Source organism: Zootermopsis nevadensis, unplaced genomic scaffold (genome assembly GCF_977971745.1).
Source record: "Zootermopsis nevadensis isolate Lab colony 2312 unplaced genomic scaffold, Znev_1.0 Znev_ptg000017l, whole genome shotgun sequence".
In the NCBI taxonomy this organism is placed as follows: domain Eukaryota; kingdom Metazoa; phylum Arthropoda; class Insecta; order Blattodea; family Termopsidae; genus Zootermopsis; species Zootermopsis nevadensis.
Window position 1 is genome coordinate 11,143,606 of NW_028259149.1, and position 17,424 is coordinate 11,161,029.

Consider the following 17,424-nt stretch of genomic DNA (forward strand, 5'->3'; position numbering starts at 1 on the left):
CTCTTTTCTAATAAGGGCTGCTCTTGACATGGTGATACTAAAGTGTGGAAGAACTGATTTACCGGTTTCTCTCTATCTGCCAGGGATCGTTCGTTGCCACATTGATCTGTTACATCATTACAACTTTAAAGGCTCGCATTCCATTGGCACAGAGCAGCGTATCTTCATTAACAATTAAGTTGTGCAGTAATTTAGTCAAGGACGAATCTGACCGCTGACCCATTCTAAGTGTGTTTGGTTTTATCAATCCTTGAATCGTACAGCACAAATGAACTTTGTAGTAGAACAGTAGTTTTGAAGCAAAAAATGCCATGGTTCGATTAAAATGTAAATATTTTGTAGTGGTCTCATAATTAGTGTTAAATAACATGGTTCTTTTTATTCCAAAGTGTGCATCGAACGTGCAGAAGTTATTTAGTACAGAGTTTATTCATGGAATGCAGACATTTGAGAACATTAAAAAAACTTATTGTAACAAGGCATTGCGAAAATCCTGAGGATTTAGCAACCTTTGCGTTGCATTCGGTACTCTGAGATTTTCGCTCTTGGTAAGAAAATCAAAATATAAAAGCTTTAACCCTTTGAAATGCAAAGTTAATCTAAATAACATTTAACAGTTTATTTTGCATATTAAATAAACACAACGCTTCTCCATTACAACGATTGGCTGGTTAATGCTGTTTAAGGAAATAAGCGATGTTTACCCATCATACGAAACCCATAAATACATTGTGAGCAGAATTCAGTTGATTGTTAAAGCAGATGGTACAAGTCCTATAGTTGCCATTGGGCTTTAAAGAGTTAACTTCTGTCGTTGCCAGTAGATTGGGGCCTAATAAAATTCTTATCCACATTTTACTAGTTCAGCGTCCTTCAAGAAACTGTTGTAAAGGAATATATCTTTGAGAACGCTGATTTCATATTATTCTATCAACTTTGAAAGGAGAATAGATTAACTTAACAGCAGTGCTATGATTTTTTTGTCTGTACATCTGAAGTCTCTGGCAGTTTGACCTTCGAGGAAGGTGCCCCCAGAACTCACTGACAGGACTCTGTGTTGGAACCAGTACAGGATTTATCGTACTGGTGAAGAGAACCTAACCCCGGCCGCCCAGTCACTATACTGATTGACATGTTCGGCTTAAGACATTCAGTTGATATCTTGATGAGAAAAAATAACTTGCCAACAGTTCTGAGGTTTTTATGGCTTCATATCCCCTCAGACAAAATACCACGCACAACCTTTGTATAGAAAAGAGCGTTACCTCCTCCACAATTTTTCGATAATTCTAAGGTCACTCGTCACTTCCGTAAGCTCTTTAAAACTGTGGGCTGTAGAACCATAAAAACAAAGGCATTTTCGTCCGCGGGCAAAGTGACGTATGATCGATCACTCGATATATCGGGACTTCGGTCCTGTATCTTCCAAATGAAAGGTGTTTATTCGTGGTCAAAGGAAAACAGCGTATTAATTCTTGTCACTGATGAAGAATTAAATGTTGTGTCGGAAGTAGACCTACCATTGAACAAAAGATCGTTCATTCGAGCGAAGGATAAAACTGTTTAAAAATACAGCCTTCGATGGAAGACCGAGGTGTAAGTAGGACATTGTATTTTTTTTTTTGGGGGGGGGGGTGAAATCAAGCGACTTTATGACTAGATTTGAAATCGGGGTTCATTGTAGGACTTCTTTTATGTACTGTCTTTAGTGGAGACAGCATCCCATGTGATGAGCGCCTGAGAACAAACTATTATTTATTTAAGTTTTTGTTTATTAATTAAACGAAAGCTAGTAGCTCAGCCTATATAGCTGGAATGTTAAGATAACCAGTGAATAGTGAATTGGAAAGTATATGAAAAGAAGCGGTCGTGGCCTAATTTAAGGCACGTACTAAAACGGCATTCGTCTAAATGGGCTGAGGAAAACTATGACACTATTCTTGGGCCGAGATTTGAGCCTGAGACCTTCCGAATACGAAATACGATTGCTCGCTATTCAGCCGCTGCGTTCGGTGCGAACTAATGATTGTCCCGCAAGTTGGGGGTTGGGCGTGTGGTTAAGAATTGTCACAAAAGAAGGGATCAGGCTAAGTGGAGTCACAGGTACGCACATGAGAAAGAGTTGATGGGCGCTAGACTTTGGAACGTGGGACGTTACAAATAGCCCAGGCACGCCGACTAAATAGGAAGGATTCTCCTACGTCGATTTAACCGAACTGCAAAAGAAATGACATAATAGTCGTACTATAATCGGACGATATTTTCTTATTCTTTGGAACGAAGTTTCTATGCGAGTAGAAACTGGTTTCTTCGTACTTTTCAGCAGTTAAAAGTTTAATTTTTTAAACCGATAGGCTGGAGTAACAGTTTGCATTTAAAGAAGTAATGGTAATCCGGTTGAGGAAGTACATTTTACTACGGTAAATGGTTCAGAAAACTGTGGAGGCGGGTAAAATCGATATATTCGAGAGAATATAAAACAGCGATGATAAGTCACCCCTTTGTTTTATCACGCTGTGATCTGTAAAAGCACCTTGTACGCTGTTATTAGCTGTATTACGTCAAGCAGGAAATTGACCGCCAGCCTTCACATTCGGTTTGGCTCTGTTGTGGTGTCGACACAGTCTTAAACCAGTGTGGACCGGGAGCGAGTTTCTTTTGGGGGTAAAGGCGGTCCCAGCATGACGCTGACAATTTATAACCATGAAATATCGACGTTATGAATCCATTGAGATTTACTACCACTTCCCTCGATGTGTCTGTCGCCCTTTATTGGCATAACTATTATCAACGAAGGTCAGGGATTAGGTCGATTGTAGTCTTCTGGGCTGTGACGCGTGTAGAAGGCAGGCCGAAACGTTGGTAACACCTACTAAAAGACTCGACGGAGTCACAAACCAAAATACCACAGTGGACCTCGTCATAGCCGTGAGAACCTCAAATATTAGACAGTCGCGGATTAAATATTGTGGGTATGTTTACTTTTTAGATATGTAGTGCTGTGATTTTTAGGTGTTGGAATGACTTGATATGCGTTGTTATCTTATGCAGACCCTGTTGTGAATGTGCAAATTGTTTTAATTTTGTCGCAGTGTACTCTGTACCAGCTAATCGGAGGTTGGTCACCCACTGGACGGCTGTCTTATCCAATTACTTAACGGTGTTATTAGAAATTTGTTATATTCTTAGGAAGTTTGTTTCGAGGGCATCGTTCCAGAAGGGCGTACCGGCATATTTGCACAATTAGATATATTTTTGAGATGGTAAAGTTGCGTCATATTGTGATATAATAAATATATATTTTAAATATATTTAAAATATATAGATATATTTTGTTGTATGTCATGCAAGAAGGGCATGATGCCGATGCTACATTTGGGCATATGACCACTAATAATGCACATTTATCGAAGTAAGCGTAAGAGTTCAGTATCTTGTAAATCAGTAATTTTGTTGATATGCCTTTGTGGCATGATGCCTGCGGTTTGTTTACCGTGGCTATCAAAAATATTTCTAGAGACTTTTAAATTTGTCAGAAGATTTCTTTTATTTTAATTCCTTGGTTTTTATGATACTCGGCACTTTGAAGAGACTTTTAAATGCCGGCCATCGACTAATACGGAAGTATTTTAAGTGGTACACTGAAGGTTAACCACCAAGGGGAAGGCTTGTGGTCATCAGAATTCAACTGTCAAGAGCAAGGCCGACATCCTGTGGGGTAACTAAAATGCCACGTAACCTCTGCGTTTGGGACTCAAATGTCTGGTTCGTTTTCTCTTACTACATTATGTAGGCGGTGATATGAGCGGGTTTAATTTCTCTGAAGTTTTTGCTCACAAAATTAGTGCAGCTTGTTAAACGAGGCTACCTGCTATATTATGCTTGAGAAATTTGCAGAGAATCGTAAAATATAAATGACCGTAGTAATAGACCTAGTAGCGTGGTGAGTGGAAGCGTTGTGTACAAGGAAGATAGTCCAAGAACTCGGTGTACTGTCCGATATACAAACATCAGTAATAGTTGACAAGAATGAAAAATTACTTGTGTTCAGCGATGTAAAATGTGGACTATCCCATAAGAATGTTGACCGTGAAGGCTAAGACTGAACTCATATTATTTCTTCCTTAAATTGCATACATTTTTGTAATGAGTTAACCATGATAATTTTCAAGATACTGTCTTGAAATATGCTTAGAGAAACTTGTAAAAATTACGAAAGTCAGAATATCTGGCGACCTGTGCAATATTCGAACCGAGTACCACCAAATTGCAAGTTACATGAGCTGAGACACGATGAAACAGCTGGTAGTCAACAGTCTGAGTACCAACATGCAGATAACCCTCAAGGTCCTCTATATTTTCACAGGCTTGTTCTAATTTAACTTCTACAACATGCTAAAATTAGATTTAATACTTCCCCATGCCTCATTACTAAAATGAATGATCCTAGCCAAAAGTTTCCACAAGTTCACATGAGCGGATAAAATGTTTACCCCACAATTACAGCTACGAGGTAGTGATACCTCAACGCAGTTGTTGGCTGCAGAGTGGACGGGCGGATTTCGATTTCCGTCGGGGGCACTTCTGCTCGTCCTCTCATCACTGAATTAAGAACGGATCTTGAGGCCGCATGTATTATCTCAACCCCGTGCTTTCCTGTATGACATGGTGCTGGAAACGGAGACACGTTTAGCATGCCACAAAAGTTTTTTGCAAACGTCCAGCGCAAGTGAAGCCAGCTTTTAGTGTAATCATGCAGCACCAAATTTCATTGAAGCTTTTAAGTAGTTTCAGAGATGCAGGTGGACATTTTATTGTACGTAACTAACTGAAGAAGATTTGTGTCTTCTGGGTTGTTGCGCCCTGTTGACGGAGGCAGTATGGCCTCTGAAACATTGGTTAACATCGACCAGACTACACCGCGCAACAACCCAGAAGACAGAAATCTTCATCGCCCTGATGACGGAGGCAGTGTGACCTCTGAAACGTTGGTTAACATCTACCAGACTACACAGCGCAACAACCCAGAAGACAGAAATCTTCATCGCCCTGATGACGGTGGCAGTATGACCTCTGAAACGTTGGTTAACATCGACCATACTACGCAGCGCAACAACCCAGAAGACAGAAATCTTCATCGCCCTGATGACGGAGGCAGTATGACCTCTGAAACGTTGGTTAACATCGACCAGACTACACAGCGCAACAACCCAAAGACAGAAATCTTCATCGCCCTGATGACGGAGGCAGTATGACCTCTGAAACGTTGGTTAACATCGACCAGACTACACAACGCAACAACCCAGAAGACGGAAATCTTCATACTAAGAATCGCCCTGATGACGGAGGCAGTATGACCTCTGAAACGTTGGTTGACATCGACCAGACTACACAACGCAACAACCCAGAAGACGGAAATCTTCATACTAAGAATCGCCCTGATGACGGAGGCAGTATGACCTCTGAAACGTTGGTTAACATCGACCAGACTACACAGCGCAACAACCCAGAAGACAGAAATCTTCATAGTCACCGCTGTGAAAACCTCAAATCTTACAAACTGACGGAAGCTATATCGGACCTGTGTTGAGTGGATATTTTCTTTATTTAGTCGATGTGACGTCTCGAATTTCTTTCCCGTTTATGATGCAGGAAATGATGTTTCTTGTTTTATTGACAGGAGTACGGACTCATGGTAACGCTGGGATCAAATTGATATTGTGTGATGAATGTGGTCCATTCACGACTGCATCCTTATGTAATGACACCCCATATTGAAAGATCAAATGCACTTGACATTTACGTCGGAATCTTGCTCCATTGGACCAGCTGTTGGTATATACTTGTATTTTGCCACTGCTGAGATGTGGTTACAACAGAAGTCACGACCTCTGTTTAGGATCACAAATTGGTGACTGTTTCGGAATGGCAGAATCTTGTTGAGTCTCATTAAGCTCAAGAACACTTGTTAATTGAATCGTATTTATTGCTCATACATGTCTTCGCATTACAAATATGGTACGCTTTTTATATCCTTTGCTTCCGAAGGAGGTGATCCTGGCTCTTCTGTTTAAATATGTTTCGTATCTTACTTGACTCTAGTTGTGGTTCTCATAGAATTTACGTCACGGGAAACGCACTTGGGGCGTCTTGCGGCTGACCGGATGTAATGTGCAGCTCTAAGGTGTGATTGAGAGTATAACGAGATTGTAATTTTCAGGCCTCTTGAAGAACACTTTAAAATAGCTTCATTATCTGCATTCAGGAATTTGTTTTCTTAGCCTCCTTTCGCGAGGAAGAAAGCAAGGTTTTGAAACACCATGTCTGTATGTGTGCCCATTTTATAAAGCATTTCACCGGGCTTAATGCCATTTCAGGCCACCCTAACCTGATACTTTCTTCTTTCCTACGACAGTATTAAGAACAATACTTGTAAGGTAGGATCGACCCAAGTACCGCGTAATATGGAAGCCCGAAATGGTAATGGTTTGCCGAAGAAAAGTATGCAGCTGTTGGATGATGTTTTTATCCATTCTGTGCAACAAAAATTGTCAGTCCGAAAATGAAAGTAGTGTAAGCGCACGGCTGGCATCATAATTACAATAATTAATGAACTTCCTGTATTTGTCGGCATGTGGCTTTTATGCACCTACTACTAATTGCTGCTGTTCATGCCAGATGTCTTTTTTTAGCAAAGACACCAGTATCTCTGCTTAATTTGAAGGAAATCATGAATTAGTGTTAATGATTTTTCGAGACGTGAGACGAAGCCCCACGGCAAAATGGAGGTGAAAACTATACTTCTCTTCGCTTCCATATCCCCTGGTGGGCAGGTCGGTAGGTCAGGAATCTAGTGTTGATGCGAAGATAACATTTGCAAAGTTCCAGTCCTGATGTCGTAAGTTTTTAATGCGTATTTGTATTTGCACAAATACTCATCTAAACTGTAGTACAGTTATATATTATTCAACTACATGCTTTAACATTTTCCACGTGGAGGTCAAACCAAGAGCGATTAAAAATGAAGCCCGAAAAAATAGAATGTGTAATTGTTTGTAAAGCATGCGCAAACCAGCAACCCTTTGTAAACGAGCAGTACGTAATCATTAGTATTATAATTCATGTTATTGCTGTATTATTTGTGCTGTATTTGCGAGGCTCTAAGTGATAGAGAAACTGGTATTTCTTTTGTTTTACGTAGCAGTTGTAGTATTGTAGGCTTGATATATGAAGATGAAAAAATGGCTGCCATAGAAAATGCTAATCAGATTGAAATGTACAGTGATATTAATGGGACTTCAACTTCGTCACACTCAAGATATCATTTGCTTATTTATGTTTTAAATTTGATGCTAATTCCATGTTCTTTTTCTTTCAGAGAGAAAAAACAGAAAATAGAAGATATTAAAAAGAATATACGAGATGCAATATTAGTAAGTACCCATTTATGTAACATAGATTAAAATTTACAAAAGATGACATTTGGATTGGAACTAACGAGTAATTTCTAATATTTTGAATTTTTAAAACTATAATCTGTATAAAATTTAGTTCACTGGTGGCGTATTTGTAATGGCTATTCACAGCTTTACCGTTGGCGCACTTTACTGCTAATACTAAGCATAAAAGGATGTTGTGGGGCGCAGTCTGGTGCTTGCATTCTCACGTGACTTCGAGTTAGTCGATTTTCCTGTCAAGTTTCCTTTCGTACGCTGCTGTAGCACGGCCTTACGTTAATGAGAATGTAGGACAGGTATATAAGTTTAAAAAAAAGGTTATTGGGGGTGAGTCTGGTGTGGTTATGGCGGCTGACTGAGAAAACTGTTTTTTTATGGTCTAGCAAACGTCTAGTATTTATAAATTAGTGTATGGTAACTAAACTACGAGCTGGACAACCGGGGTTTGATTCCTGACAGGGGCGGGGTTTTTTCTCTTCTCCATCACGTCCAGATCTGTAGCTCTGATGCAGAACCGGAGATTTGTATCTGACGTGTGTCTTGGGGGATGGGAATTGGTCACTCACCTTCTCTACTGCCGAAGGCAAGAATACGTGGAACTGTATCTCCACTTCTATGTACGTTTTCATGTCGTTGTCCAGCAACGACCCTGCCAGTCGTGATTCGTTTGCAGTTGTATTAATTCTTTCATGTGGAACGATGAGATTTTCAAGTTTACGTCGGAATCTTTTTGCAAAACTACTTGCTGTCGTACGTGAACACTCGTTCCGGTGTGTACCACACACACTTCGTTCCGACATGAAATAACACGGTTGGGTGAGTGAGTGTTATCGCACAGGTCAGGTACAGAGGCAGGAGTTAAAGAAACATGGGGCTAAGGATTCGGCCGTCCCCACAGTCGATGTTCGGCGAGTTGCTGGGGCGCTCGGGGGTAAACCTCACAGATAATGTTTTTCTGCCGTCGGAAATGCTGGCCGGGGAATCCGCAGGCTACCATGGTAACGAAGGTAGTCCAGGGAATTCCCATCAAGCCGCACAACCACGTGACAGAGGCATTTGTGATACGTTTTATTTGCCGTTAATATTTGTCTTTCAGGACGTCGTGCTGTTTTTAAATTGATATGTTTTAGTTCTTTTTCACTGTTATTAATTGACTAGCTTTATGGAGATAGTTCTTGAGAAGTTGGTAGTCACTCTGCTGCTAATAAATTGTACACCCTTAGCGAACGCGAAAGTTAATTAACGTGTTCCCAGCTGTCCATTACTGGTTTCTCTCCTGAAACAGCCGAATTCAGTCCGTATCACCCAACCCTTTTTTTTCCAAATCCATTTTTATATTATTCTTTTGTCCATGTGTATGTCTTGCAAGTGGCCTTTTCCATTCTGGTTTTACAACTAACATTTTCATTACATTTCGTACATTGTACTTATGCTGTCACATCTTTTGTGCCGTGTAGACAATTACGGGTGCAATGAGCACATTGACGCCTCCCATTGCTCTGGAGCATCCGGCCAATCAGAACCGAGTGGATTACATCCAAGATGTTGCTTCACAGCATGACTTCGATTATCCTTCGGTAAGTAGATTCTTAATTGAGATGGATGATGTTATGTTATGTGCTTATACTGTAAAACTGAAATTATGGCTGTAAAGTTTATAGGAAAATAAGGAAATGCCAGTAATATTTTTTATCTGGTTGTTTGTTGTGGGCCTGAGGCTCGCTGAACCAGGGGTCTCGGCAGATAGGCATTCTGTTTCCTTACCTCCGTTTCTACCTGAAGATGGAAGCAGAATCCAGCTTCCAAAATTTGAAACTTGTCAGTATAAAATGCAGAGTTATTGATTGTAGAGGCAGGTGGTACATATAGTAACCATCAGGCTTTTGAGGATTAAGTTTTACGTTAAATAATTCTATCGTTTTGTGATTAGCGTCTTATGTTTCCCACTCAAATGTTTTAATTACGGTCCTAGATGAAGGCCAAGTCCGAGCTGGTATTGGCTGTTTTTTGTTATACCATGAAGGCGGGTGTCTGTTGTAATTTTTTTTGGACATAACATACCACAGTGCAGACATTACGTCGTGTAATTCAGCCCGGAAGATAGGATCATTATGCTTCTCCGAAACGATGGCGTACGGCCAGAACACGGTGTGTCATCCCACGCCACCGTCCATTTTCAGGTCGTCGTGAAAACCTCCTCTTACGTGTGTGTGTATACAGCTTGGTCCAGTGGCGTTGCGAGATTGTGCTTCGTTAAAAGTAATCACTAAACGGTTCGAGTCTACCATTAAAGTAAGGGGGGAAAACTGGAAAAGTAGGCCTGCTCACGTGCTGGTATAACTTTAATAGCCGGTGCGAATCACTTGCACGTCGAACTGCTAGGTAAAGGTGAAGTTGTCCCTGACGCTTAACAGAGTTCGCGCCTTGCAGACGTACAGAAGAGTGGAATTTAGCTCCACCCATTCTTAACCTCGACATTATATGGAGCTTCACGCCCCGGCCGATTTTTCTTTGTACAGAAATCTTAGTCTTAAAGACTACTAATGCTGAAACATCTGAGGACTTCAGCAGGAATTTGGCAGAACTATATAATCCCTTGGGAATTATCTAATTTCGGGTTTGCTGGTGATAACTCTCGTAAAATTAAATCCAGGTTGTATTTGAACAACTTTGGTCTGGTGTCGCAGGTTTCGGTAACTTTGCACTAAAATGAGGCCTAAAAATTTGTGCATTGTTTTGTGTATTATAGTAGACTCTTGATTATCCGAGGGTGGATTAATTGAGGTCTATCTGGTTTAAGCGAAAATTAAAACGTAAAAATGTGCTTCAAGAAAGGAATAAATACAACAAAAACATTATTTAACACATCAACAAGAGTTGTTGCTAAAACCAGACGTTTACGACAGTAGAACGTATTGTTTTCCATTTTAAAAATAGTTGATATGTACTATATGAATTTTATATAAAATTCTCTCCGTTAATAGTAAGTCTTTAAACATTTAAGTAGTGTATGTCTGTAAATACGTTTACGTATTTGTTATATCTGCGTGTTTTTATTTCATTTTTGCGTATTGTTGATTATCCGGGGAAGTATACTATTTCCCAACCAACCCGCGTGAAAGTATGTTATTCATTTATCGATTTACGTGTTGATGGGTGGACAATATGAAAATGCATCTTAAGGAAAATGTGTAGGACAGTGGACTGGATTCATCTGCCTCGGAATACGGCCCCAGGGTTGGCGTCTTTTGAACAAAGTAATGAATATTCGATTTCTGTAAGAGAAGGGGAATTTATTGGCTGGTTGAGCGACTATTAGCTTTTCAGGAAGGACTCTTCTTCGGTGTAGTTGCCTTTTCTTCTAACATTGATCATTTGCGTGAAATTCTAAAGCGGCCATCTTCTGTCAGCTGTTTCGGTTTCGCATATTCTGCTGCTTTTGCCAAGAAGCTATCATATACAGTGTGAGCTGGATTATCTTCTTCTTCTGTTTTTTCCGAATCAAAACGAGAGTTAGCAGTTTCATTTATATAGAGATAATAAACCAATTCTGGCGTCTATAGTGCCATGTGATTTTAAATTTCAATAAAAACCCGTTTATCAAGAACGTAGATTGTAGTTTACTTTCCATGTAATAATAAACTATTGTATGTATCGATAATACTTTAATAAGTGAAGCAAATGGATTATTAAAATGACCAAGAAAGGCGAACCCGTGTACGTTACAGTAGGGATGTGGGTCATGTCGCTCCGCAGATGTAATTTAATTGATTTCCGATATTTTATAAAGTTTTAACAGTGAGGTCTGTTTTTGACACAAAATGCGCATTTGGGTGAGGCCTCTGATGGGAAAACAGCAAAATTAAATTTGGCACTTAAATTTTCAACGCAGCAATAAACTTAAAACAGGCGACTGTATTGTGTCAGTAACGTTTCTATGTAATTGAGAGATCCTTCTGAGACTAGCCCAGAAAAAGTAAAATAAAGTTTGTCCCACTATACGCCATATAGGCGCTTGGAGTGAGTGGAGGTATAGCTCCTCTCTTCCTTGACCTCGGCACTAGATGGGGGTGAGTGGTCAGCATCACGCTCCGGCCGGCTTTACCCCCGGGAAAGGACCCCGGTACCCATTGTAGAGGAGGCTGGGTGGGCCCCAGAGCCGGTCTGGACGCAGAGGCTAGAGGAAAAATCCTCTGCCCCCGTCGGGGATCGAACCCCGGTCGTCCAGCCCGTAGCGACTAGCCCAGAAGTCAAGTTAAATTTTAACAAATGTGGTGAAATATGGAATTCTGATTAATTTTATATTAAGAAGACTATCAAATTTGGCAGTGGTTCTGGCAGTGTAATTGTTTTAATATGCTTTCGTCATTTAGAAATATGTTAAAAGTATTTTCTGACACTGAAGCTGGGAATTTAATCTTCCACGTCTGTTCTTTCTAATTTGATAGCTCACGTGCCCTCTTTAAATCCAGACGTTGTTGGTGTCTCGAAAAATTTCTATAGTGATTTACATGAAAAATTAATGTTTCTCGCCATACATTGTAAACCACCCTTTCATAGAATTTCGAAGAAGAAACTGCGTTTATACAGTTCCAGATTCGGATTTAGCTTCGGAATATTTGTGCCCTTTCTTTGCCGTGAGGCTTGAAAAATTCTGAATCGTGTTGAGCCTTGCCGGTTGCCGGTCCCCGTGAAATGTTCTCTTATCGGAAGCTATACTGACGAGTGTGCCTGCCTTCCAGCAGTCTCGACGTTACATAAATACTGGCCAACCACAAGCTTGAACGACTTTGACATTGATGATTTTCAATGCCTGGTATTATTCATTTGAGACAGATATGGTAGGCGGAAGTCACGCTTCTCAGCAAATGACACAATGATTTGAACTTTGGCGCAAGTCGAGTTGCATTTTAAACAGTGGAACATTCCCTAGAATTACGTGATTTATTCAGGCACTACACAATGAAATCGTGCGTAGCTCGCTCGTGTTTCGTTCGACAAAGTTACCGACTAATCATGCGCAAGGCTTGGGTATTCAGCATAAACAGAACGGTGCCTTTTCGTTTGTCCACCCTGAGCTGGGCTGGGATATCTACCGTTCCGTGGTCCTGTTAACATTTTCACTTTATAAAAGCAAAATTCGTGAAATTGAAACCTATTTGAAATTTAGATATGCAAGCCATATTATCGTGCAATTACAGCGATTGTGCCTTATGGTTTTGTAATCTTATGAGTTGTTTTATTTTGAGTGTGGTGTGTTGTTTTGTTGTCTCTTATTGTTTTGTTGTGTCTTGTTTTGTTGTGTCTCATTGTTTTGTTGTGTCTTGTTGTTTTGTTGTCTCTTATTGTTTTGTTGTGTCGCATTGTTTTGTTGTGTCTCATTGTTTTTTTGTGTCGCATTGTTTTGTTGTGTCTCATTGTTTTGTTGTGCCTCATTGTTTTGTTGTGTCTCGTTGTTTTGTTGTGTCTTGTTGTTTTGTTGTGTCTTGTTGTTTTGTTGTGTCTCATTGTTTTGTTGTCTCTTATTGTTTTGTTGTGTCGCATTGTTTTGTTGTGTCTTATTGTTTTGTTGTGTCTCGTTGTTTTGTTGTGTCTTACTGTAGCACCACTGCTACCGGTATAAACCCATTTGCAGTTAATAATAAATAAAAATAAATAAATAAAAGCAGATTTAGACGTCGTAGGATTTGAGGTTTTCACGGTGCCAGGCCATTCTTTCTGCTCGTCTTTAGATGTGCGTTTTGCGTTGTAGAACTTGGCCGGTCTTCTGAGCTTTTTTATGTGGTAGACCGTAAGGCTGGGCTTTTTGAGTTAATTATAATGCAATTCCTTACTGTGCCTCGATTAAAAAAAATAGTTGATCATTGTCTCACTTAATTTCGTCTTCTTTTTAGTATACTTTATATTAATAACATTAGTGTCGATTGGCCCTTTCCCCCCCGAACCTCGCTCTTTGTTTTCAGACGTTTATTATATTCTATTTTACATAGTTTTTCCTTTGCTGTCGTATTCATTCATTTTCTTGCCGCCCAAGGCGACCGCCCGCCTTTAGTGGTTACTTCCAGTGGCTTGTTTGGAATGATTTTATGTTACGGTTCTATTTCATCGCAGCTGTTCATGCAGTGAACGTAATTTTAAGGTAAAAGTGTCTCTGATACTTCACTAAGCAGCGCGCATTGTAACTGGATGCGGTCAAGAGCCGGTCTGGACGTTACGGCGAAGATGAAAGTATTTCCCAGAAGAGCCTACAGAGCAGAAATCATACGTCGCGACAGTGGAAGTTGTTGAAAAGTTGTAGTGGTGGATTTTTTTTTAGCGGAACGTACTTTGCTTGATTTGAGGAGGCATGTAATTTTAAGGATGTAAGAGAAGTTGTTTGATGTCGGAAATATAGATTTATTTGTAAAATAAAACAAGATGGTAAAATTCAATCCGTTTGCTTCATCTCTGAGAGAATTATAATGCCTGACGTAGAATGCATAGCAGAGCATAGCAGATTCTTTCTTCATGCAAGATAAGCGCCTGCCTAGCTGGGGTGGAGCGTCACGAAGCGGAAGAAGACCCCGCTGGAAACTGAGTGAGTATCGGTATGGAAGAGCGCTTGCGAAGCGTACAACAGTTCATTGAGCGGAAATTGCGCCAATGAATGGAAAAGTGGTGACCAGCGAATTAAAGATTATTTATTATACGTTTTTCATTGCGAAAAACAGGCAACTGCCACACATAGCACATGCTTATGTCTTGGCGGGTTTCAGTTTTGTCAGCTTGGTATGTTCTTATGCAGATCATTTAAATTTGTATAATTATTGTCCTTGGATTTTCGCTGCTGGAAGTCAGTGAACAATTTCGGCATTGTGTGATGAGCCGCGTTACAGTTGTCGTTCTCAGAGTCAATACATATTCGTCCTGAAGATGGCTTCTGTAATGTTTGCCGAAACGTTGGGTAATTTTTAACATTTTGCGTGGCTCATCCCAGAAAGCCGAAGTTGGACATTAAATTTGTCTAGTTCGTTGATATGTGAAATGTGTTTTTGTCTCAGAATTTCCAGCCTTTACATTAACTAGACCGTGAGTATGGGTCGTAAGTTAATTTGATATTGCTCCAACCAAAACTGGGCTGTCTTTATTATTGGATGCGTATTCCACGGTTTATCTGCTCGCATATCGGTAAAACTGCCGTGAATTCCGTGCACATGTGTCGAGAGAATATGTTCATGACTTCTGCATGCGCGTAATATCCTGCACCTGCCGTGTTCATAAACTTGTACCCCAGACTGAAAATTGCTATTCTGTTGTCAGTTTCGTGTTATAATTATCAAGTTGTAGAAAATTAATATGCACATTAAACATTTAGAGCTCAGTGGTACATGTATATACCACCTGCATTTATAGATTTGACCACAGAGGGTATCTGTGTGTTTCGTAAGATTCTCACTGCAAACAGCTATTATTTTCTTAAACAGCGTTAACCAGTTAATGTTTGTAATGATGAAATATTGTTGTCTTTGAGGTACGGATTGAATTTTTAAACATTTAGACGAGATACGGCTTCAGAGGGTTGGGTCATTGGTTCATAAATTCCTTATTTTTGGCCCTGACTCAAAATTGGCCATTAATATGATCTCGGGGACCCACAACCGTAACCTTTAAGCTACGTTTCAGCAATAAAAATTCTTACCTTACTGAAGATCCCCTTGGGTCGTATCCAGTTTGTTAACCGCTTGCCAAAACTGACTTCGCCTGTAAGGATCTCCCGACAACATTTGCCATGCTCATCAAGTTTCAAAGTGGCAACGTCTGCCTACTTCGTCTTGCAGAAATGTAGTAGTCGCACATCGACTCTGTCCGTGAGTTGTTGCCAGTCCTTAGGGATGGGTAGAAGAAAGGGTGGTTTTAATTCAGTTGGAGCGATAGCCCTAATTTTAAATAACAGTCGCATCATCACTGTGCTCTTGTCATTTTAGAAAGCGGAGTCATTTTAATGATATTGTTTTCCTGGATTGGGGACAGATAACTGAACTTCGCAGTGCAAAGGTCGTTCACATTTTTATCTTTGCAAATGAGTGTCATTTAACGTGGCGGAAATGTGTACTCATACATGTGCTACTGACATCAAAGCCAACAAATATGCAACCCTAACTTTCCGCGCTGTTCTGTACTCGCGATCGTGATACGCGGTTGGTTTCTGTACGGCAGAGGACGAAACTCGATTTCAGATCATCGATCGTTCGTAAGTTTCGATTCTTGTGAAATGTTTTGATATCTGTGTTCTGTAGGTGTTCATATCAGCACGGTGGTTTGAAGCTTACTGATAACTTTTACCGGTGGTTGGGTACAAAATAGTGTTTGTGGTGGTAAGTAATAACAGGTTGACTTTTTATGTATGATTTGAGGTTTTCACAGCGGTGAGTACGAAGGTTTCTGTCGTCTGGGTTGTTGCGCTGTGTAGTCTGGTCGATGTTTACCAACGTTTCAGAGGTCATACTACCTCCGTCATCAGGGCGATGAGTATGAAGATTTCTGTCGTCTGGGTTGTTGCGCTGTGTAGTCTGGTCGATGTTTACCAACGTTTCAGAGGTCATACTGCCTCCGTCATCAGGGCGATTCTTAGTATGAAGATTTCTGTCTTCTGGGTTGTTGCGCTGTGTAGTCTGGTAGATGTTTACCAACGTTTCAGAGGTCATACTGCCTCCGTCATCAGGGCGATTCTTAGTATGAAGATTTCTGTCTTCTGGGTTGTTGCGCTGTGTAGTCTGGTAGATGTTTACTAACGTTTCAGAGGTCATACTGCCGCCGTCATCAGGGCGATACTGCACGGCACAACAACCCAGAAGACATAAATCTTCATACTCACCGCTGTGAAAAACTCAAATCTTACACATTTTTCTCCTGTTTGTTTCTTGTGTAAGAAATCCTGTTTACAGAGCGGTGATAAATGCATGTTGCAATCGTATGTAACAGTGAAATAGTTCCATTACCAGTTGAGTGTTTTTAGAACACGTCGTGCAGTGTGTGACCATAACGCTGGTCGCAGGACGAAGGGTGAGGAGTATTGTTTACCTCGCTTCTCAGCCATCGTGGTCTCGGGATATTTTAATAGGCCTATTCGAATATCACCACAGGCCAGACTGAACATTTCTAGGACCGCGTCTGAGCTCCGGGCCATAGTGTAGTATTTGTCGTGTTAAAAGTAGCTTCTTGCAGGAGGCAGTTTCTTCCGGTTGCCGTAAGGCCATCAGAACCAGACTAAAAGTGAACGCCAGTTACAAGCTAATAAACACACAATTCTGCTGGTTTGCTCTAGTTATTGCTGTTACAATTAGCGGTGAGGCACTGGATACGAGATTAAGACACATCCTTTTTTGCGTGTTGTGCTCATTCACATTTCTTCACTGTCGAGCGTTAATTTCGCTTGGAAGGTGCTCATTTTCCGTTTATCCAGACTGTTTAAATGGTTTGAAATGTATCGTAGCCATTAGAAATAATTAAACAGCCCCCTTATTAACCTAAATTATATCCATAATGATTGAAGCGTACATATATGAAAAAATATATACATTTTAATTTGGAGTACACTCTGACAGTACTTTCAAGTATGCTTTGTCGGGAAGAGGTTGTTGATCTGGCATCTGTTTGTTTATTCTTTGTTTATTCAGTCTTCCGCCGAGAGCTGTTATGTCAAAGCGTAAGTCGTGTTCGAATAATTGGCGTGAAGCGTTCAGTTGGCTCGGAGGAAGGGTTTCTTGAAAACGTATCTGATGGAACAGCAAAAATAGCTGACCGGTCACCCTGTCTGTTTAATTGTTTCGTTTATTTAATGACACTGATCTTTGAAAGAACTTCACTGAGTGCTACGTGCCTTCATTCGTCTTTGCACGTGGAGATGGAGGCGAGTTAATTTCCAGTTCGGTCGGTCTCCGCCTCTCAGGGTACTTACTCTCAGATGCGTTATTTTTTTCATGACTAA

General features: G+C 40.5%; 1 protein-coding gene across 1 annotated transcript in view; it reads left to right on the forward strand.

The window, feature by feature from the left end:
* Galphas (G protein alpha s subunit) overlaps positions 1–17,424 on the forward strand; it is a 57,653-nt gene that overhangs the window by 9,439 nt on the left and 30,790 nt on the right. The window contains exons 3-4 of the mRNA XM_022072669.2: positions 7,379–7,433; positions 8,915–9,034. Of these exons, the coding sequence (XP_021928361.1) occupies positions 7,379–7,433; positions 8,915–9,034 (175 nt within the window). The remainder of the gene's footprint in view (positions 1–7,378; positions 7,434–8,914; positions 9,035–17,424) is intronic.